This window comes from Pezoporus wallicus, unplaced genomic scaffold (assembly GCF_028554395.1).
Source record: "Pezoporus wallicus isolate ANWC-B61680 ecotype Strahan unplaced genomic scaffold, APGP_CSIRO_Pwel_v1 contig_11133, whole genome shotgun sequence".
NCBI classification, from domain to species: Eukaryota; Metazoa; Chordata; class Aves; order Psittaciformes; family Psittacidae; genus Pezoporus; species Pezoporus wallicus.
The window spans coordinates 412054-436200 of record NW_026636583.1 but is presented as its reverse complement, the minus strand read 5'-3'; the positions used below and the strand labels follow the sequence as shown (position 1 = coordinate 436200).

The following is a 24147-nucleotide window of genomic DNA, read 5'->3' as shown; positions in this document are numbered from 1 at the left end:
CAAGTGAGAAAATGTCTTAGAAGACCCTGGGAGAGAAAATCTTCCTCTCAACTAAGCAGAGGTGGTAGCTGTTACTTACCTGCATTCTTTCCAGGGGGTCTGCATGACTACAAGCCTTATTTATGAGGTATATATGTTCCATATATTCTGTTATCCGTTGAAGGAAACTCAATGGCTCGTTGAAAACAATGGGCATTGTAATTTTAGATAGCTCCTATGTAACAAAAGGATAAGTTAATTCCTTAGACACAACACTGAAGTTAACAACTGACAACAACAACAACAACTGTGAAAATAAGTTGTGGGTTCATTTATTTATAGCATGCTTCAAAAGCCATTTGGCAAGTCTCTAGCAGACCTCTAAGTGCTACAACTGGAAGGGGCTAAAAGTGCTGCAGAACCCCACTATCATCTGAAAGAACAAGCAAAATGGATGCAGCAAACCTAGCAAACTCAAGGAAAATGCTCCCTTCTATTCTGTGGTTCCACATGAAACAGAAGATGTTAGGATTTCCATAGATAGCAGCACTAACGTGCCAGCTAGCTCATTACTGATACTTAAGTACCACGCATTCCTTTGAAATCCTCACATACCTATTTGCATAAAATCTTAACTATTTTGCTGCAGGAACCACAAATTAATTTTTGAAAGGAACAGTTACATAAAGAATAGCATTTGAATTGCTCTAACAAATTTTCGTGGCTTTATTTCAGCAACCTGTTATTTGCATCAGAACGTTTCTCATTTTGCATGTGGATACAAGGCAGACATGAACCTCGCACAGAGATTTCCAGTTCTCCAGGTTCTTTTACTATATCCAGGCAAATTTTGTTCTTTAATTAAAAGGCTGCACTCATGACTGAGCACTAAAGAATGACTGAAGTGATTAAAACTTAGCAGAAAGGAGAATGCCACCAGATGAACTTCATGCAACATTTTCCTCATAGTGTCACAGGCAGGAAGGAGAAAAACATCACATCCAACTGACTTCAATTGATTTGGTCAAAACAAAGTGTTCTAGTGGATAGGTCACTCATCCTAACAAAAGGATGTTTTGACAGTACACATGTATTTCCTAGGTGACATAAGGTAAGCTAACAGAAGGGCTACAGACTTGTCTGTTGCATTCACAAAGGCTTGTACTGGCAGACCTAGGCTAGAGATAAATGTAAGGATTAATGCTTCTAAAAAGCAGCTATGGCAGCACAGCCCTCCAGTGTAGAACATCCCTTTCATTCCTAATAACAATGAACTAATGTAACTGAATTCCTAAAGGATTAAAAGAAAACAGCAGTGATGATCAATAACAATGCAAGCATCAGGGTCCTTTAACAACACAGAGCGATGTAAACATCTGTGTCTGGGAGTCCAAGAACAAATCTTGTGAGCCCATTACATCACACCATTAATACTCCAAGCTTTAGTGGGTTCCATAAGAAACTCCAACAGATCCCAAACTTTTATATCCTTCCCATCAAATTAAAGCAAATTATTTTGGGGACAAACTGCTTAAATTATGGAGGGGAAGAAAAAAATAAAACACCAAACCAAACCTCCCCATCACACCAAAATAAAGCCCTGAAATCACATTTTGCGACGTAAAGAATAAAAAAAGGCAGAAAAAAACATTGTGTTGATCAAAGCACATTGGACTATATTTGTAATGGCTTTAGTCCAGTTATTATAGGACAGCATTACAAATGTACCAATCCACATGCTCCAACAGCTAAAGATGGTAAGGAAATAGTGCTGTTAGTAAATGGTAGTAAATTCAGAGTTGCAGTTTAAGATGATGCTCCTACAGGACAAAATGCAAAATGTACCACATATTGTTCTTAAGGTTTCAGCAATAAAATGAACAGTTGAAGTGAGGAGCCCTGACCTCAGCATGCTTCATCCAAGCTCACTTACCAGTCCAATGCATTTTTTTAGTATGCTCCACACACTAAAATCATTCCTAGAAAACATTGGGGCAGGTAACGACGTCCTGTAAGTGGAAAAACCAATTGTCACTATCAGCCCCTTATCCAACAAGTCATTTTCAGTTGTAGGTATTGAAGTACTTTATGAAAGAAGCAAAGCATTCACCTGCAGTTGACTTAAGAAGCAGACAACAGAAAGTCTTTTCAGATGCAGAGAATTAAGTTGTTCCAATGAGAACAGTAATGCCCCAAAAGGCAATGAGCCAGCACTTACTCAGTTCTCATTCACTGTGTAGTAGTACATGTTTACCTGTGTCTCTTAATTCCATTTTCTTGGATCTCTGTCTCTCCGTTATGCTTCCCAGTCCTATCGCTTTGGTGTGGATCTAGATCAAGCATTTCTGCAACTTTATGATTTGCTTCTGAAAAGTCTCCTGAAGAATTGTCAGAATCAAAGCCTGCATAAAAGCCATAAGAAATCTGTTGCATTCATTAGGAACCATATTATGCCCCAGAGTGCCACTCACGTTTTATAGCTTTCATAGCATAAGTACACTTACATCAGGTTATTTAATTTTAAAGAATATCAGCATAAACCCACTTTATTAAGTGACCTCATGTCCAAAGAGTATTTAGAGCCAAGTACTGCATTAGAATGGAGCATTCTCAACTCCTTTTTCACTCTGCTGAATATAAAACCAATTTAGACGCTCACAGGCTCTTCGGTGGGCCCTGATCAGATTCACTGCATTGTCTCTTCTTCAGAGCTGCGCTGTGATTGCAACAATTTTGCTCAGTTATGAAGCTTTTCTCAAAGAACTTAAAACCACTTAAATTCGCCTTCTTATACTGCAAACAGGCAAGGAGCAAGTAAAAGAGAAAAGGGCAGTTTCAAAATCCAGCAGCAAACATGCATACAACTAGAGCAAAATAAAGGTAGGCTATCTAATACCTATTGAGCAACCTGGTCTAGTGGAAGGTGTCCCTGCCTGTGGCAGGGGCTGGAACTGGATGATCGTAGGTCCCTTCCAACCTAAACCAGTCTGTGATTCCAACTTCCTTTTGCCATCCACGTGTGCAAACTATGTAATACTTCCCTAATGGTTACAGCAAGAACCTGTGGACACCAGGTGTCATTCCCTGAGCCCTACAAGCAACTGAAAGCATGACCTAAAGTAGGTGGCTCCATTTCCTATCGCCCAATTCCATCCACTTGGGTAGACAGCTACTGGAACATTGTTGTAAGTAAATGCCAGCACCCCCCATAACAAGATGCTTTGAACAGCTTTAATAAAAGCAATGGGAACCTACAGAACACAAACCTCTGTCATCAAGCAGCCCTAAGCACTAGTTGGATGAAACTGACTGCAGAATCAATTGCTAACAACAAATAAGGATCAGTTGCAGCACCAATACTGAGCACCCTAAAATGACACATTAATATAAGCCTCCTTCACAACTGTTACAGCATCACAATGGAAAGCACTGCTCATCAATCACTGTAATAAAGGAATACCTTTGTTGAAAATAATTCAAAGAGCATGAAACCCTTTCTGAGTGCCACAAGGGTCAATTCTTCATCAAGAACCTCAAGATGATTTCAATTTCCAGCTTCCAATTTAAGAGCCAGAGTCCAAAAGCAACATGAAAACGAGTATTTACTGGCATACAGTTCTTTAAGGAATGCTTATTTTTGTGTTCCTTCCATTCAGGGATAAAGACCATGACAGTAACATTCAAAACTGCACAAGGAAGTACCACCGATAGGATCTTACTTGGTAAACAGCAGCTGTGATGGGTGATGTCATGTGTTAAACCATCTCCTACATTTTGATGTCACAAGCATGTAATTACACAGCAATAACCACACCTTAGCAGCCTTAGTACTTAATTGGAAAGTCTGACAGTCATATACACACACACACACATATATATACATATATATATATATTATTGAGGTCATTAAACTGAAGTCTAGCTTCAGTCAATCCACAACAAAATATTTCTGATTTTAAAACAGCATTTCTAACCACATACTAACTTGTTTGGGAACCTGTTACAGTACAAGGAGATGGAAAAGGCAAGTACTGTTGGGCAAAATAGCTTTTAGTAGTTTGTCTGATGAAGCTGGAAAACCAGATAAGCTTTCTGGTACACTTACCCTCCCCCAGAAAGGTGATAAGCATACTCAACATGAGAAACAGCATCACATTTAATAGGCACTTCAATAAGATAAACACACCTAAATGTAAATGCAAACCTTCACAACAGGAATAGTCAAATGGTTCATAAGGGAATAGTTATGAAAAATGTTACTGGAATTACATTGTACCTGAAACCTTGCAAATCATATCAAATGTTCGTTGGTTTTTATCCACACAAGTCTCTCTGTTTCTCCATGATTCAGAGTTGTTTTGCCCTGTTCCTATTCAGCACAATGGGGAATTTAGATTCAGGCATATGTATTATTTATGGACAACAATCAGTAAATGTCAGTTCAAACAAGTGTCTCGCACACAAACAACAACAATTAAATCCCTACTCCAGAAAATTAAGATACAGCAGAAGTATAAAGTCTGCTTTATTAGAGTGCACCTGGTTACTTTAACGCCCCCCCCCCCCCCCCCCCCCCAACCCACAACCAACCAACCAACCCAAAACCATCACTACAGTTCAAAGACAGATAATCACTAGATTTCCAACTATACTTTCAACCTTCAGTATCAGCTGGCTTGTCTACAAGCCCATTGAGAAAGTTTTCAAAGCTGTTTCTCAATGAAGTTCTACATATTATAGTTCTGTATAGTTCTAAGCATTATAGTGAAGAACTATCCAGAGAATGTACTTCACAAAGTACTGATCTGGAATAAAAACAGTTGACTGAAATGATCTGTTGTAGTTTTTCTAAGTTACAGAAAGAACCTTCCTCCAACTGCCATTAAAGCCTTGAACTTGCAAAATCGAGTAGGTAAGTTTTACTTACAGGACAGTGGCAGAAAGCCACTGGGAATGAGGATAAAAATAGGGATTTGAAAGGGGATAGGAGACCACACACATAAATAAGATGTCATAAATTAGCTTAATCAAAAGACCCAACTATATCTGTTAAGGGCTACTTTTAAGTCTTAAATTTTCACAGTCAAACACTTAAATTGGGTGCCCACATTAATCTATTTCAAGAGCTTAAAGAAAAGTGACTTGCCAGTAACTCTAGTTCTCTTGGCCTTCTTCTTCTTCCACATCCTGCAAGTGAAACAAGTCCCCACAGACTACGCTTTGCACCAGCCTAGGAGGGAGATGAGCAGCACCCGGTCCTATGAGTCATGTACAGAGACACAAGACCTCCCCTTTCATACAGTCAGCAACTTCCTTAAAGGCTAATTAAGCTCTGTCACTCAGCCAGGAATCAAAACAGCCCAGCACTGCGAACCTCCAGACCGAAAAAGGACATAAGCAGTAGGGATAAATCCACTGAAGTGTAGGTAGTCAGTGAAGCAAGAGGCAAATGTTTTCTTTGCCAGAAATTACCACCCTCCACTTTCTCAAACAAGTCCATGTTCACAACACACGGATGAGGCATCCTGGCCTTTCACAGAGCCACAGCACTTAAAGGTTATGACAGAATCCACGGATCCCATTTGATTCAGACATTATGAAAACAGAAATCTGGCAGCAGATACCTCACTTCCTCCTCCCCAAGTGAAAGCAATAAAGTGAACAACAGCCAAGCAACAGGAAACAGGACAACATCCTCACCAACACACCAGGCTGCGTGAACCTGGCACAGAACATGATTTCCATGGACCTGCAGGTCAATACTTTCAAAAGCAAAACTAAACTATTCATGTTTGTCAAAACCAATTACCTTGGTAACTGGCCAAGCACTTTTCTATTCTGTGGCAATCCTTCCACAAAGCATTTTGGCAAGCAGATATCTGACAGAACTAATGAAAGATACAGTTCTGACAGAGCAGAACCTGATGGCACGGTCTTTAAGAAGTCTGCAATGAGATTAATGAACCCAAGGTGACACAGACTGGAGGCAGTGATCAAAGATGTGCGCTCCCCATCTCAAATGCAATTTCAAGGAATCTGAAATTCAAAGGATCAACCACTTCATCTGATCCAGTCTCAGAGAAAACTACCTCCGGCATCTCAGAAAAAAGCAGAATTAACCGAGACCACAGGTAACATTCCCAAGGGATTCCCAAGGGGAGTACTCATTCATGAAGTAAGGATGTCAAGTGTCCAACTAATCAGCAATGTTAATAACCTCTGCAGAGAAACTTCTCTCCATGGAAGCTCTTTACCAGTCACTAACTCAATTCATCACCCATGTAAATGTGCAGGATGGACTGTGTTAGAAGTGTAGTCATCATCTAGTCAGGGCCAAACCATGTGCCAGGAGGATGACTCCCAGCCACACAGCATGTAATTCCATCACGTGAGCATGTCTTCTGGATGTGACGGGGACAGTGTCAGAAGCAGGAAACTTCCAGGCGAAGAGATAAAATCCACCGCAACAAAACCCAGGGGTCTCCTTAGGACAGATCCATCTTCTAGAAGTGGATGCCATCAGTTAATAACTACAGAAAAGCTGCGGCTTCCTCAAGGAAGGAGGATCCATTAGATCCTAAAAATTTCAGCAAAGCACTGTCTGAAAGACAAACAGCCCATGGTGCTAACAGGAGCAAAGAGTTGCTACAGGCATCGCCACTTCAGGAACGTGAACGCAGAAAGACCTACTTACAGTTGGTTTTAATGTTCACATCACATTTATATGACTTGGACAAGACACAGCTACAAAGAACTGGGCCTCAACTTTATTAGGTTTGTGCAAGTAATCCTTCAAACTGTCATCAGCTTCTAAAGCATCCAGCTGGAGAAAGAGACTGAGCACCTGTCTTTAAAGCCAGTCCTGAGGGAGGCAGAATCTGAAACCAACTATTCCAAACTTAGTGTTCCTCTTAAACCTGTGGGACACACTCCAGGGCAACATATATAAAGGAGAAAAGTTCAAGCTCATTTAGTTCCTGTAGTGGCTGCTGCAGACCAAACTCCTCAGAAGAGGGCTGTGTATAGGCTGTGTCTCTGTCTATAGAGACACCAGTTATTCTTGTGCTTAGAAACTTCCCTCCTGCCATCACACTCCTCCCTGTGGAAGACTGAGATTAGGACAGGACAAGGAGCACTCAGAACTGATGTACAACATCCACTTTTGAGCAGAGCCAGCCAAGACTGCCAGGTACAAGAACAGCTCACACACAATAGCTCAGAAGTCATTACCACCCAGAGCAGTCGCAAGGGGAATCAACCTTCTGAGGTCGAGGACAGGGAAAAAGAGGAGGAAAGATGACAAAACCAGAGTGTTCAAATGCAGATGATTCAAGCACCGAGTGCTGTGTATTTCTGCAGCAAGAGACAAAGGAATACATCAACATCAAAGGTGTACACACAGACCTCAGAGCCATGTTTCTGTTCACCTTTTTCAGTGGGAAAAAGGCCTAGTACATTTACAGCTGTGGTCCTGAGCTCTCAGAATTGAAACATTAAGACATACAGGAACAATACACTGTGTTCAAGATTTGTACAGTACAATGATTTGATTTCACAGCTGGATTAGGAGCAGCAGCCCCCATCACTCCCAGCATGAATGCAATGCAAACATCCTTATCTGCTCTGTGACATACTTGTGACAAGTCCTATCTAGCCCACTGTCAGTCACACTGCTTCACCCAGCTTCCTCTGTTTACTCCTCATCATATGAATCTCCAACCGACCATGCCTAAGTCTACCTTACCACTTGTATCTTCCATGCTACTTCCACTCCTTCAGCTTTCATGCTTCCCATTATACTCTTTGTATTCCCATGACTCTACATTAAGCAGTCTACACTCACCACAGCCAGCACTTCTCATTTCACCTCTATTAGAGGACTTCTGAGGAAACATTTAAGTGGAAAACTTTAAACTTGTTTGAGATCTTTGACAGGATTTCTTTTTTATTATTAAAACACTTTGAGCATTTTATTTCACCATCAGAACCATATCATAAATAACCATTCATCCTTATTAGTTCAAAGAAAGTTCCATTTGATACACTGCTCAAGTGTGAAGTGATTCATGTTTGCTTTCCTAGAAACAGCAGTGGATTGCAAAGGCTTTTGGCTCCCTTTTACATACTGTAAAAGCATACTTTTACAGTAATTTCTTCCTGACCAGAAAAACATTTTCTACTTCAATTCTTCAGGATAAGTTTTCCATTAAAAGAAAGAAATGAATAAAATAACAACAAAAATAATCCATGGAAGACATTTCACCTTTCAAAAGGTCTTAAAATTATTACTTCTCAAGCTGCTATTAAATCACCTGCATTTTACAGAAAATGAAAGCTAGACTTGGCCTCTAAAGGACTGCTATAAATTGATAGCCAGCACTAAGCTTTAATCAAAAACCCCCACCTCGTTTCCAAGTCTGAACCTGAATTATACTCCTTCCTTTCTTCTATTCAGAAAATAGCACTGCAAGTTCCACCAGCAGCAGTTTACTTTTTATTTATTCATTAACAGCAATGTTAGCAAGACACTAGCAGCTCCTCAGCACACACACAATGCAGTCTGTGGCTGGCACTGTGCCTGTCACTCACCCGTAACGGCATCATAAAACTCTTCTTCACTATTCATCCTTCAGTGTGAAATCGCTGTGCAGCCACTCCAGCTTCCTCTAATGCATCGTTGGACTTGATTTAGAGATGAAGTATCTGTGTGCTGTCCAAGTCTTCTTTTGCAAATACCCAGCTGCTGTAGAAGATCTATTTGACAAGACAGGAAAGCAGAATTAGCAACTTCCACATTTCTGATGTGCACAAACACACACATTTGACAAATACTAATTTTCCTGTTTCTTCCCATGGTAAAAGATGGGTTTTTGCATTCATAACTAAACTGCCTTCTTTGTTATCAAAGTCATTCTGAAGACAAATACTACCTACCACAAGAACAGCTGATGTATTATACCACACTCCTCTCTCTGAATACATCATATACATTACTGTAAAACATCCTATTTACTGTAAGGTAATTTCAGGCAAGTACAGCCAGAAGGAGCTGAAGGAAGAAAAAGACAGCTGGCAGAACAAAACTTCTCTTCAGCAGGAGGATGAGCCCTTCTGCATCCTTAACCAAGAAAGCTGGGAACAAAGAAGAGAACCTGACATCTCGGAATCTCAATGTTGCATAGAAACACTGGGCCTCACTGTACATAATGCAATCAGCAGCCAGTGACCATCACAGAAGCTTTGTCAGGCTACTGCTGCGAATCCTTGAGACAACTGGAGATGTTCCTCTTTAGAGGGAGAGTGTAAAGAAACAACAGATTTCCTCAGTGAAACCAAGCAAACTGCAAGTAACTTACAGATTGATGAAGCATTCCAGCTTTATGGACAGACTACAGGAGATTTTTTCCAGATGGCTGGCAATGGTGTAACAAACATTTTTACTTCACCCAATTTTAGTCTAAGGAGAATAACGAGGAAATCTAGTTTCCACACTTTCAATGTTCACCAGGTACCAATGACAAGCCAAGTGCACGATGATAAACGACAGCATGGCAATGCTATCAATATCTCCTCCCAAACAACCTCAATCTGTCAGCCTCAATTTTTTATGACCCTTGAAGATCCCACTGCTTTTGTGACAGTAATTTTTCCAGAGTAATTATAACTTGCACAATTGCATTCCAGTCAAGAGAAACAAAGCCAGAAGCACACTCTACACCTAGTAGAAGAGCTCATCATGTTTGAAGCCAATTCCTTCCTCCTCTCTGTAAGATACTGAACTGTACAATTCCTCCTGTGTTTCAAGTCTTTTTACCTCACTGCCCAGAACAAAAGCTTTTTGAATGCCTCACACATATACATTCCTTCCAATTCTCCATTCAGGAGGAGGAACTAAAATAGCCCATTTTGGAACTCAGATATCCAAGTCAATGAATGTAGCATTCGCCTACGTCTGTCAAGACAGGGCATTTCAGTTTGCCGCTTTTCCCTTGGGAACTCCCTACTTCCCTGCCACTACAGGATTTTATATCAACCTCGGCACCATAGTGAGTATCTGAGCTTCAACAATTTCTTATTTACAAGTCCTCATCTCCACAAGGACAAAACTTTATGCATCTGCTTTTCTTGACTGTTGCTGCAGCGCTGTTGCAATTGCTCTCAGCTGGATGATAGTTTCCTTCCTTTTTCCTGTGCTGTTCTCCAGTCAGAGACCTTTAAACCTTCAACTTTCTTGCTCATCAGCCACAAGTTTCTGACTTCCTTTTGCCAAAGTGCTGCACTCTTCTAGGCCAGGATGCAACAGCTCGAAACATTAACAAGCCAGATGTGAAAGGGAGAAATCCTCTTAACAACAGTTGGCTCCAGAGCAGCAGCTAGCTCACGTATCTGGGTGAACTGAACAGCAGAACTGATAACATCATTCTAAATCTGTACTGGAAGTACAAGTCAGTGCACCTATCCTTGTGTTATCTTGCCCAGCAGAAGCCAGTCCCTGACTCTATAAGAAAAATGCTTGTTCATACCAAAGCTGCTGTCAGCCTTGGAGTTTCTCCAAACTTCCCAGCCCTACCAGCAATATTATCTGGAAGTCTCTCTTCCAAGGTCTCCAAATATGTCCTATCATTGCAGAAAATCTGTCCTTGAGGATGCAACTATGTAAACCTTTATAGCAGGGGAGGAAAGAGGGAATCCAAAGAATACTATTGCAACAAGAAACAGGAACCTCTCAGGACAACTGCTGACCCCAGAAGCAATTATCAGTGCACTGGAATGAATCCACTCCTTTGCCAAAAATGAAGTTTACATTAGAAGGCTTCCTTAATCCTCCAAGGTACTGTATCTTTGAAGACAGGCTGAGAAAGTTGGGGCTGTTCAGCCTGGAGAAGAGAAGGCTGCATGGAGACCTCATAGCAGCCTTCCAGTATCTGAAGGGGGTTATAGAGATGCTGGGGAAGGACTCTTTATTAGGGACTGTAGTGATAGGACAAGAGGTAACGGGTTAAAACTTAAACAGGGGAAGTTTAGATTGGATATAAGGAAGAAGTTCTTTCCTGTTAGGGTGGTGAGGCAGGGGGGTTGGAACTGGATGATCTTAAGGTCCTTTCCAACCCAAACCATTCTATGATTCTATTCAAAGATGCAAGACGCTTCAGGTTTCAACTGGCTGCAAATACTGCATCCTTTTAGCAAGAGAGCAGCCAATAATTCCAGAAGGAAACTTGATTTCACACAAGACACTGCCCTCTCATGACCAGTGCTACAATTCCCTCACTTTCACCATGTTTTCTTGCCTCTTCCCTTTTTATTGAAGCTCCTGCAGCAGGACTAGCCTATTGCTGCACACAGCTCATGCAATGGGATTCTGGTCTGAAACAGCCTTGTATGTACCTGCAACACATAAAAAGGAGCTAGTTCAAAATCCACCCCTGCTCAGGCTCAGTTCAAATGCAAAGAGCACAAGTCCTCAGGCTCCCTACCCAAACACAGCCACCTCGCATATCAGCTTGCAAGCTCCAGAGATGCTTTGTAACAGCAGCTCTGGTATGCTGTAGTTTTGTATAGAAGGCACTAAGACATAAAAAGTATGATTTAAAAGATTGCCAGTTATTATTAAGAGCCTTGGAGTAAACCAGGTCACAAAGATGAAGACCAGCTTCTCTGCTCCCCTCTCCTGCACGCTAATAGCTGCATTACAAAAGGCCTTGTGAAGCGGAACTACATCCCACAGAATGCAGTTGCACTACAAAGGCAATGAAGCTTTCCTCTGAAAACACAAGTACAAATGGAGGAACTAGAATCAAAGACTTGAGTTAACTGAACGCCAGAGTTACCCTGTGCTCTCCTGATAGGCACCTCACACCACAATTTAAGCTCATTCTATTTGAAAGTTCAGTCATATCCCTGTAAGTTATATACAAGCTTTGTAACCATTACCTAAATTACAAAATAATCATGGAGGTCACTTTAAATAACAATCACAAATTGTCCTAAGATGCTAGAAGCACTTGTAAAAGGACAAAGTAATATATTTTGCATCAGTTACACTAGGAATAACGTAACACTCAGATCACTTCTTTTACATTCAGTTCTTTTATTTAGAAGTTACTGTGAATTTGCATGTAGCTGAAGACACAATAACAGCGTTTAGCTTTCATGAGCCAAAAAGCACGGATTAAGTCCTTTCCTCTTGCTAAGAGGAACAGCAAAAAGTTACTCTCAATTAGGCTGAAATGCCAGAAGACGAAAACATCCTGTTTGCTTCATATTCAGCATTTGTAATCTGCATTTCCTCCCCATGTCCATGATGTACCCAGAAAAACTCACTTACACACTGGCAATTGCAGTTAACAGCTCTTACCAAAATTGCCTTTCAAGGAAGGGTGCCTTCAGGAGCTTAGGACCAGCTGCCATCAGCTGTATTGTCACTGATGGCAAAGAGAGACTTTAGAGAAACCATTTAACAAATAACAGGAAAAAGCTGCAAATGGAGGCCTCGTAAGAGAACTGGAAATTCACAGTTTAAGGATGACAACACAGCACTGGCTACAAGCAGCCCAGATTTTGTGGTTTACAAGATAAGCAACAAAGCTCATCTCTTTCCTCAGATTTGAAGGCTAGGCATTGGTATATACTAATTGGATTTGTTACAGGATTTGTGTGCATGGATTCAAACTGCCATATCTGGGTTTATTTTTGTAATAGCTTGATCTCCTACAGGAAAGATGCTAGTTTTGAAGCTCAAGCTGAAAGACAACAGATAAAAACATCAAATCCGTCTAATACCCATCACAAGAGTCCAACTTCAATGTCGGCTGGTAAATCTATACTGCAGGCTCTATTCTCTTATATTTTGCCCTGAGAAACTCTGTGTTTGGCTGCCCAGAATATTCACAATATGATTTTGCTCTTGGAAATAAATTTTAAAGTGAGTGGCAAAGCAATTAACAGAAAAGAACAACGCTGAACAGAGCTTACTGAAGCGAGTCTTGAACAAGTTATTTGGGCAGAACCCAGTTTTTCTAGTCATTTTGCTTATTTTCATGCCAATGCCTCCAATATACAAAACCAGACCAGCAAGAGAATTTGAAGTGAAAAACTTGTAAAAGCTTCTGGTATCATCTATTCAAAGGACTACCTTTGGTTCCTCTGAAACAAGCTTTGCACCTTCGTGATATAAAACCATCCACAAACGGGTTAAACAAGACATTATGCTTTCCACTAGCACAACTCAGAAATGCAGATAGCAATGCTGCAATAAAAACGCAGTGTTGTACCAAACAAGAACCCCAAAGCCTGAACAGGTAAGGGATGGAAATACAAGTAACTACTACTGACACAGGCAAGAAGTCTGTCTTGCACTTTTGTTATTAAAAGGTCTCCCTAGTGCTATACAACTAATCAAAAGTGGGTTACTCATTAAAACTCCTTTAAATTCCCATAATTTACCGGAAAAGGTTCACACATTCCTGTATGACTGATGACCATGGACAGTCCTCTCCTTAAAGGACATGGGGATGTTTTGCAAAGGACAAAACAAAGAACGCAGCTGTAATGAATACTGCAGGAACACAATGAAAACCTGCACTGCATCCATAGCACACCTTGAAACAGGTTCTGCAGCAAGGAGGAATTACTAAGACTGACATACAGCTTTCCAGAGGTACATTTGCTACAGATAGAGAGAACAAACAGAAAGGGCTGTCCCTAAACACACACAGCACACCAATGGTCACAAAACATACCAAGGCAGATCCCAAGATGCTCACCCTCAGGAGATAACATGCTTCTGTCAGTGATCTTCACATCCTCAATGCAGAGTGTAACTATTCCTACCACCTACACCACAGTCCCATGATGAAGGAAGAACAAAGTCATACTGTAGCTGCCAGTCACCTGGTTATGAATATGTCAAACAAAGTGTTGTGTCAAGCACTGCATTGAACACAACGGGGACAGGTATCAGGTGATGCGTCACCTCTTCTGGTAACAGGCTTTGCTTTCCAAAGCTTACCTCTATGCAGGTTGGAGGGTCAGGTACAAGCTCACAGTCCCCTTCAGCAAAAGGCACATGGAACTCTTTTCCAGAGATCCAGTGTCAGTAAGATCAGTTCCAGACTCTGCACATTCCACCTATTTTAAACCATTTCCACCCACTTGAATTTATTTTTAAAACCAGGACAACAAAAGTGCAAGACTCTGCAAATCACTTTAAAAGGTATCAATGTGTTCTGTGATCTGCATGCGAGCATCTATGTGTACCTGTTCTCTCCCCACCAGATGAGGCTGCAGAGATGACCTAGAATGGCTGTCCATAACATGCCTGCATTTGCTTACAGCTTTATCAAGTACTAAAAGTTGTAATTTCCTATGCTAACCTAACGCCACCATGCATGCTTGCTCCTTCTCCAATCCCATCTTCAACGTTAAAAATTAACAGCTAATTTCTGTATCTCCAAGACCCTGGGATCTTCAGAACTTACAATTAAAGTACCCCAAACATGAGTACCTGTTCAAAACAACCTGTATGAGCTCAAACATGCAATTACTATGACTTGGTTAATTCAACATAACTAGTTACTCCATACTGACTTGTTCTTCTATGTCGATCCTCCACAAAGACCCAACTGGTTAACCAAAAGTTGCTCCTCAAAAGAACCATTTCCATAGAGAGGTAAGCATTTATAGCTGGAGCAGCTTATTTGACTGGAATGCTGCTCAGCAAGCTCCATTTTGATGGCTGGCTGGCTGACTGACTATAGCTGCAGTGTTTTATTCCTCCAGCAGCTGAAATTTCACATCATGCAGCAATTCTGGAAAGCCACTGTTTGTCAACACTATCCTGCTCCTTTATAAATCCTGGATTTTGTGCTCTGAAAGCATGTTCTAGCTCCAAGAGCCATCTATAAACCACTAGGTCACATTCATTATACAGACACTCTACTTGTGAGATCAAGGAGAAGTTAAGTCCAAGATCAGAAACAGTAAGCAGTCATGAAAATAAGCACAGACATTCACCAGCATGAGCAGTAAAGGTGTTGGAAGGTCAATGCACTGGAATTACAGTGCCACCAAAGAACTGATGAAGCAGCACATTCCTCAGCTTTTTAACAGGCCTAACAAGGTTTTGTTGGATGTGCACTTTCACAGCAGGTTTTAAACCAAATTCAGTTTATTCACTTGAAGGGAGAACACCTGCAAGCAAGAAAACAAAATAAAATAGAAATAGCATTGACAGGATTGAAAGTAGCTCCATACAAAGGAAAATTCACACCATGCCCTGTTTAATCCACCTAAAAAAATGTTAATAAAAAGCAGCATTTTCATTAGCTTCATTTCCTGCGTTCAGGATGCAGCTTCTGAGCAGAAAAGGACTCCAAAAGAGCCAGTAGAGGATCAAATATACCCACCCTTCACATTAACATCAAAAACAATAAGGAAAATGAAACAACCCAACAGTCTACAGCATGACTGGTGGAATAAGAGCCAAGCCCATGTTCTCTTGGGTTGCCAGCTGAAATAAAACATAGCTGCAGTACTTCAAGGGATAGAAATAAATAGCTTGAACTACAAGATAAATATTCATGTGGGTTTTGCTCCATACACATCTCCTGAAAGCATCAAACTGCAGTGTTTCATCTCTGAATGAAAGCTGCAGCAAGGATGAATCTTAACAGACCCATGAAATTAGGTTACACTGGAGCTAAAACATCTATAAAAATTAGCCAAGAAGTCAATTTAATTGGCAGTCCAGGTACCTGCTGTAATTATTATGCACTTAAAGTCTCTTCAGCCAGAGAACAGCTACACAAATGGCAGAATCCAGAAGCGGATTTTATTTACCAAGTTAGATTTGTTTCTTATTCCAGCATTTGAAAGTAACAGCATCTCCCACCAAGATGCAAATGCTTTTGCTTCTGTTGTTTTTCTTTATTCTGTTTGGCTTCTTTCCCTTCCTTTAAGTGTCATTGCCTCTTCCCCTAGATTTCCTTGCTTTTGCCCTTTGAATTCTCTCCCACATCCCACGGGGCGGGGGGGAGCTATGTGGGTCTATCCACCCCAGAAGCAAAGCAGCAAAGCATCCTAAGCTGATAGTTTTGCTGACCTTTTTAAAGCACTTAACAGCAATAGTGGCAGCAAACTGAGCATCTGAAAACTTAGCTCTGAACAAACAGATTTCTGGTAGGAAGAATCACATTCTATTCTCTCAGGAATACAGATTTTTGGTGATGCTTCACAAGAATTAGAGCCAACTGAAACACTCAGAGTCTGGTCTGCAACTGAGTTCAGGCAACAGAATGTGTTTCTGCACCAGAACCACAATACTTGTCCCACACTCTGAGTGCTGCCCCCAGCACAGAGCTACAGTGCTGCTATCAGAAGAACTATTTATTGAAGATAAAAGCTGTCAAAATGAAACTGGAGAGAAGATACCCCCATAGTTTAGTGCTCAGATACCTACAGAACCAATGGCTAACTCCAGCCTCACTGCAGCCAAAAATTCCATAGCTAAGGACACTGCCTCACAGAACTAATACCCAACCTAGCAAACAAACAGACCAAGAAAACTTGATTCCAGCAGATTCATATTTTCTGATGCAAAACAATCCACTAAAATCCCCACAGAATTCTGCAAATATGCTCCTTTTTTAACATTCCATGAATATTTGAGACATTTTTCCACCTGACAGCATCTGCTGTAGCATTCTTCAGACTTTGTAGCCTTCCCTTGGGAACGATTTCATTGCCCACAACAGTAAAAGATCACTAAATTCTGGTTTACATACCTGCTCCACATGATGCATGATGTGAGGCTTGATCACGACTGATAAACCAGCTCATTTCTAACCACACTGTCACGAAAATCAGTAATTCAATACTGCATTGTAAAACCTCTGACTCTTAGCAGCTACCTGAGGATTTGTTTTATCTTATTTCTAAGTGACATGGTGGGAAGTAATCAATAACTCCAAGCACAGTGGCTTTGGACTCAAGTGTCAGTACATGTCTAATTAACCATTTATGAACACTTCTCTTTGAACCAAAACTTCCTTTGAAGGTGAAATTAAGTATGCTTGAATCTCTCCCATCATAATATAACCACCTTACAAATTGATCACTGGAGAAAATTACAGCATGTAACATCAGTGGAGAAAACCCCTAGAATGGTAAAAACAGGTACAGTTTTAAGTTTATAGATCTTCTTACTCAGAGGCACTGTTAAAGCTCTGTCTCTGTGGCCCCATTTTCTCCAGGCATGTGTAATTTCACATTTATTCTTTACAAGGTATCTTACAAATCATTTTTATGGAGACTCTTAAACTATTATGGCAGCAGTCCTATTGCAAATGAAGCAGGAGGACAACACTTGACTAACCCAGTGTAAAGCCCTAAGGCAGAAGAAACCGTATTTTTATGCCTACCACTGATTCCTCACACACTGACGCTCTGCAGCACATGCACACAGCTGGCACATTGTTTGTTAGAGAGTTTAAAGATGGTACCACAAGTTAAAAAAAGCTTTAGAAAGAGTTTTTACTGTGGTTGAATTCCCTTTAAAGCTACATTTATAGTAGATACGCAATGGATTCCAGTGTAAGGGTGTTACTATGTTTGCTGTTGTCAGTATATATACATAAATATTTCAATAAACTTTTGACTTCTGAAAACAGGACAAATATATCCAAATAGTTTTTTAATGAAGAATCCACACAGCTATCTGCCTGAGTAACATTAACTCAGATAATAAAACAGCTGCACAGCACTTAGAACTCTGTTTAAAACAAAATAAGACCATGTAAATAAAGTTATTTGCATCTCTAAAGATGCATAGCTTTTTGTTTCGCTATTAAACAACTGTTCAACACAACTGATGTGCAAAATCTAGAGAGAACATACAAGGGGGAGAGGTTTTGCCCTTCTAACAAGGTTCTAATTTCATCCCCTCAACAAACACACTGCTAATGGCCCGTTACAAACAGGCTGATGAGCCAGCCTCTCTGCAGCCTCAACACGTACAGGCTTCGTAACTGAGAGTTATTGGAAGGATTCTCATTCTCACTCAGTCCATGGGCACATCAGGACTCCACCTCAGTGCCTGCAGCTGGTTAGGTCTGAAGTGAGTGACATGAACCATAGACACCTCCAAATTTAAACTCTCCTCGTATCATTATTACTTTGAAACTATCACCAGAACCAAACCCCAGTGAAATCTATTAACAAATTCTTTTGGGAGTCCTAAAGCAAAATTACTCTGAAGAGTAGAAATAATGCTAGCAAAAAGATAATGAAGTTATCCATTCATGAAGACATGCTTCTTGACAAGTATCATAAGCATGCAGCCTTCTTTGTAGTACCCCAGAGGTTCTTTCCCTCCCAGCAGCCACAACCTTACCAACTCAAGAGCACAGGAAAGGAACTGAACTCAAACAGAAATGCCACAGACCAAGATTTCCATTCAGTTTCATGTCAACCACAGAGGTTACATGTCCCATAGAGCAATATACAGTTTAAGTTTGGGATCATGAAACCAAGAGGGACAAGATTAAAAGGTCCAGATGTATTTCTGCAGCTGCAGGAACAATTCACCTTTTGTGCCTGCTCCCACCACATTCATAAACCACCATGGGAAGACAACACTGTCCAGCCTCCTGCATTTCCTGCATGAAGAGCTTCTGTAATTTACCAAGAGTCCGTCTCATTAAATTATGTGCATAATTAAACATACTGAAATAATCTAAAGGATCTGTCTAGACTGGTGAATGGATTTCCAATTGTAACTGTATTTAAAAGAAAATAAAACAAGTTTAAGTAAGTTTGGTCTATTCTTGTAACTTATTAACCTTGAAAATTAAGACATTATCTTTGTGCAGTGAATGAAGTTGTTGAAGAGAACCACTGAAAGTAATGGTATGTCACATTTGACATGTTCTATTCACTCACTGCTCTCATGCAACTTGCTGTTACAAGCATTTAAGAATACAAAGTAAATCACTATCACCATACAGTCTTCTCCATTGTAAATATTAGGGGTTCAAGGATTGAAATAATATATACTTTAATTCCAAATTCTACAGTGTCTATATATCTACAGAATCCATACAATACATATTTCTTGCAACAGGAAACATCACAGTCCCGTATCTGGCAGACACAAGGTGACCAACTTGCTCATTGCTCTCGCTTTCCAACTTTGGTGACGATGTCCCTGTGACGAGTTACACAACCTCTGCAAAACCATTCAAGATGTTGAGCACTCCATGTTTAACACATTCTTTGCACACCTGATTTTGTGCATTTCTTCCACATAAGGTAAGAAAAGCAAGCGCTTAGTTATTTCACAGTGAACAGACTGAACACTGAGCACGTTAAAACATCCTATTAGTGCCAAATACAGACATTTCTTACATCTTCATGACTCAGGTGACAAAATCAATGCCAGCTTGTGAACAGAAGTTCTAGTTACCAAGCAGCATGATGTAACATTGCATTGTTCAAGGACAAGTTACTTCAAATACAAAACCTAATGAATTATCTGCTCCAAACCTCAGTTTACCTGCATATGAACCTCACTTTCAAACAACAGCAGCAATAAATCACCTGACTGGCAATACAAACAGTGATTTAAAAACACAGCCTTATCAAAGCACAAAAGCCTGACTGGCCTGTGTTCCAGCCAGCACTAACAGAAAGCTAAGCTCTCCACCTTTGTTCTAGGTCAGCATGTGTGAAGTTCACAGGACAGAATTCACAAGAAGAAAGGCTTAAAGAAATGACAGTTTCAATCATAAAACCTTTCAGCTTAAGCAAGCACACACTGTAGAAAGCAGTAAGAATTAAAATTGATTTCAAGAAACCATCCAACAGTGAAAATCATCCTCTCTTCTCAGCTACCAAACCAGGTACATCTGCATAGGTGTTAGCAACCAAAGAACTCCATGCACCACACTGCTTTTCAGTACTGCAACAACTGATGCCTCTAACCTCTCTAGTCTTCAGCTACTCACAGGCACAGAGTTTGTTGTCTAATCATCATTTTTATACCTTGAAAGTGCATCTTCTGTTTATAAGATCATCTTAGCAGGGCTGAGTAGTTTCGGAGGAAAATGGGATGCTCATTCCTGGACAGCAGATGTCTCAGTGTTTCCTTTGGAGCACTCCCTGAAGTGACAAGTTCATTACAAGGTGCTCTTGGTTCAGGAAAGCACCATTACGAACCACTCCTGATTTTTACCCTCGATTGCCCTCAACTTTCTACCACGTGGTCAAACATTTGCATGAGCTGACAACTATTTTAAGGAAAGTTCTGTTTACAGGGACTGAAAACCCAGAGGGTTACTCAGGGGAAAGTCACTGCTCACAACTTCTTGCTTCTGCGCTCGTTTAGCCAGTTCTCCTACTTCATCCCACGGTGCAGCGCTGTACGTTTGGAAGTTACCCAAGTCACTGCTTCCAGAACTTGCCCTGAGGTTTCACAAGTCCCAGAGCACACTGGTATAAAGTTAGTTAATACGATATATATGTGCTTGCCCCCAGATGTCAACTGGAGTTATAGAACTTTGGAAGATGAAGTTGGGATGGAGCAGATTTCTCTTGCATGCATAAGCTTTAAGAAAGAGTGGCACAGTAATGCTCATCTCCACTGCAGGCCCATGTCTCCGTTCTACTCTTTGAAATCTTAAATGAAGGCTATGTATTTTAATAGAGAAAATCCAAAGTAAATGAAAGCAGTATCATGCTCTCACAGATGCTTCTGAGGGGAAACAGGAGGCCATGGCAGATAAAAAACAGAAGTGATTTTGAACCCCCATGTTAAACTCAGCCCAGCAAGTGCTGCGGAGTAACAAACCACTTCCAGGAGGAGCCCTGAATCCAAACACACAGCACAAACATAATTAATACCCCAATTAAATAAATGGCAACATAACGTATACCTTTGTTACCATGCAGAAGTTCTGGTGGCATGTTATTTAAAAAAAAAAAAGCCTTTTTCCTGCTATTTTCCCCATCTTGCTTGTCTCCCTTTCAGGAGCTCTGTAAGAGAAACATTGAGTAGGTAACTGAAGAACAAAAATAACCCAAACTCTAATAAACCCTGGCTGCTCGCTGTGCTTCAGCTGTGGCCTTAAAGGCCCCTTGAGGCTCCTGCACGGTGCTGAAGCTGAGCTCAACGCATCTATCTGGGGAACCGCGTGTCACAGGCTCCTCCGCCAAACCACTCAGCTCCAAAAGGCATCAGGAGGACACAAGAAACGAGAACTATCCCTCCGCCGGTGCTGCCAGAGCCCCGCTGCCCTGCAGCCCGCGCTTCGCACCGTCCTTCGGCCCCGCTGCCTCCCCCTGCCCGGCCCCACGGCTAACACAGTGGATCTGCCACTCAGCCCGGGGTCCCGCCACGGCTGAGGGAAGGTTCTCTGGATCCAACCCGCTACCGACTCAGCCGCACGGGCCTACGACCCGGCCCGGAGGAAGAGCGAACGGGCCAAGGATCCCGCTTCTACCGGGTACGGGCGCGAAGCGCTGAGGCAGCCGCGTTACCCTGGCCCGGTGACCGCCAGCGCCTCGCCTCGCTCCACCGGGCCGGACCGAGCGGGCAGCCCGCGGCGCTGAGGAGAGCCGCCCGCGGCCCACCGGTGAGTGGACCCCCAGCCCCGCTGGGCTGGGCCGCGCCGGGCCCGGGCGGGGCTGGGGGCGGCGCTGCCGCCCCTCTCTCAGGGTGGGCAGCGCCGCGGCAGCGCGGAGCCCCCCGAGGGCCGGGCCGGGCCGGGCCCGGCGGCATTACCTGACACCGCGCTCCCGCGACGGCCCCGCCACAACACCCTCCCACCCCAGCACCGCTGACACCGAGGCGGAAGTACGGTCCTCGCCGCGGCGGAGTGATGCGCCTCTCCGCCAATCGCAGAGCGCAGCCGCGCCCGCCGGCTGACGAAGAGACGAATCAGCTTCCCCTTTCACCTGCCCGGAGGCGGGGCGAATGCTAATGAAGCGCCGCGCCTCACAGCCCCGGGCCGCACCACTGCTGGGGAGACTGCTGGCCAATGGCGCGGCGGAGGGGGCGGGTCTATGCAGATGACAGCGGTACCGGCATTCCCCGCGGCGCTGGGACGCTGGACCGGGCGCGTTTCGGAGGGGACGGTGCAGCTTCTGTCATGCAAACGCACACGGTGATGCTGGAGACGTTATCGGCCGTTGTGCTTTGTGGGACGTTTGTACCATCAGCGAACTGCAGAGAGTGAGCTCGGCTCACCACGACTGCGTAGAACAAAGTGTCTTTATTAATAAGGTGTAAAAGGGTGGCTGTACTCCCGTCTCTCAATGTCGCGCTATGCCCGTGCTGGTGTGTGCAGTGTTTTGCTGTGCTCCAGTAGGATTTTAACCACTTTTGTGGGTTTATTCCACTGTTGTGGGTTTTTTCCATCACATTCTAGCGCTTTGAGGTACATCAGTGGTCACCCGTGGGTCACACAACACCACAGCTGGGTTTCCAGGCCATGCATTCACCCCAGTGACATCCTCCCTGCCCAGCTGCTGCTCTGAGCACGTTGATGGATGTGAGCAGGTTAATGGACATCTGGAAGTCCCACAAGGTCACCAAAGCCATGGGCTGATTGGAGCTGTTCCCAAGCAGAACCGGGCAGGTGCTGTGATTTGCCTCACCCTGAACTTGCACTTGTTGGTACACAACAGGTAACTGGAGGCAAGTTCGTAACAACCCCCTTGACGGTGATTACTGGCACGCTAAAGCAACCGAGAGGATTTGTAGATGCTGATGCGAGTGTAAGAACTGTGAGTCAGGAGTTTAAAACCTATTTGACTCATTTCTCCCGGATAACACCCGTTCTGCTCGTTTGATTTACCATTGCCTTTCTGAGCACAGACACTGCAGCTTCCTCCGTGACCAGAGAACTGAAACTCTTTTTCCATTGAAATGTCTCCATCCTTCCCTTTTCACACCTGAAAGCTTAGAGTCATACAATAAAATCATAATATCCCAGCCTGTTTGTGTTGGAAGGGACCTTAAAGCTCCTCCAGCTCCAACCCCTGCCACAGGCAGGGACACCTTCCACTAGAGCAGCTTGCTCCAAGCGCCTGTGTCCAACCTGGCCTTGAACACTGCCAGGGATGGGGGAGCCACAGCTTCTATGGGTGTCAGCCTGTGCCTCTGACTGGCTCTGAGGGTGTCTGTTGGTCCCTCTGGTTCCAGCCTTTCTACCCCCCGTGTTTCACCCCTGCATTCACCCATTCCCAGGTTGCAAGGCAGGTGTCATTACACTCATCTTTAGGGAATACAAATCTTTGGGAGTAGAGGATAATCTGTACAATTCCAAATCTGGCTTTAAGAGTTTCCCAGTTTGCCTGGATAAGTGATTCTTTCTTTTCCGGTAAGCCCTGATTCAGCAGCCCACTTCTGGATTGCTCAATGTCATAGACTCAACATTAAGAACAGAGTTTATTATTACAGCTTAAAAGCAAAGGCAACAACCAACAAGTAAGCATGAATATAAAGTATTCTCTGACTGAACAGGCCTTTGTCACGACTAAGGAGCTGCTCTGGAAGAGTTCTCCAAAAGCATTAAGAGAAATCCACTGATTACCTGACCAGGGAATATTGAATTTGTGCCGCTTTTCCAGGTGTGAATTGAAGATATGTTCATTCTGAGACTGCCACAAAACCCCTTCTCCCAGGCATTTCATGGGCATTCAAGCTAAATGCTCAAGCTTAGCAATAACAAGGCTCATGGACAATTTATTCCCTTGTTAGATACTATGGAACTACTCCCTAACAATGTAAACTCACAAAAACCCCAGGCTGGACTGGCAGAAGAATAGTTCTCTGTTTTTCTCCCTCCTGTGTTGGCAATGAGGGGATAAAACAGTTACTTTTTAAAGGAGCTGGCATGGAAAATTTTGCCTCACTGGCAGGAGTTTTGCAACGTTAAAGGCAATTAAAACGGGGCTTTACAGTGGGAAGTATTGAGCAATGGTCTTAGGCAGAGGTGTGACCATCAGCTCCACCTGTAATAAACCCCAATGCTTCTCTCCTGTGGAGCAACACAACCCGCTTAGAAAACTAACCCAAGGAAACCTTGTCGCTGCAGCAGATTTACAAAACCCAAATTGCAACAGAGTAAGGAAGGGCCGAATGGAAAACTGAACCCCAGTGATCCTGAG

The 24147-nt window shown here is 42.6% G+C and overlaps 1 protein-coding gene across 3 annotated transcripts in view; it reads right to left on the bottom strand.

Moving 5' to 3' along the window:
• The window catches only part of OSBPL2 (oxysterol binding protein like 2), a 34843-nt gene extending 13002 nt beyond the window's left edge, over positions 1 to 21841 (bottom strand). Inside the window, exons 1-6 of one of the 3 annotated variants that reach the window (XM_057400852.1) lie at positions 21758 to 21841; positions 20910 to 21009; positions 8569 to 8733; positions 2234 to 2381; positions 1913 to 1988; positions 80 to 214 (exon numbers count right to left, since the gene is read on the bottom strand). In XM_057400852.1, coding sequence (XP_057256835.1) covers positions 80 to 214; positions 1913 to 1988; positions 2234 to 2381; positions 8569 to 8605 — 396 coding nt within the window. In that variant the 5' untranslated portion in view covers positions 8606 to 8733; positions 20910 to 21009; positions 21758 to 21841. Of the gene's footprint in view, positions 1 to 79; positions 215 to 1912; positions 1989 to 2233; positions 2382 to 8568; positions 8734 to 14994; positions 15146 to 20909; positions 21010 to 21757 lie in introns of those variants that run through there. The other 2 variants (XM_057400853.1, XM_057400854.1) reach the window with 2 other exon arrangements.
• Between the last annotated feature and the right edge of the window lie 2306 nt (positions 21842 to 24147).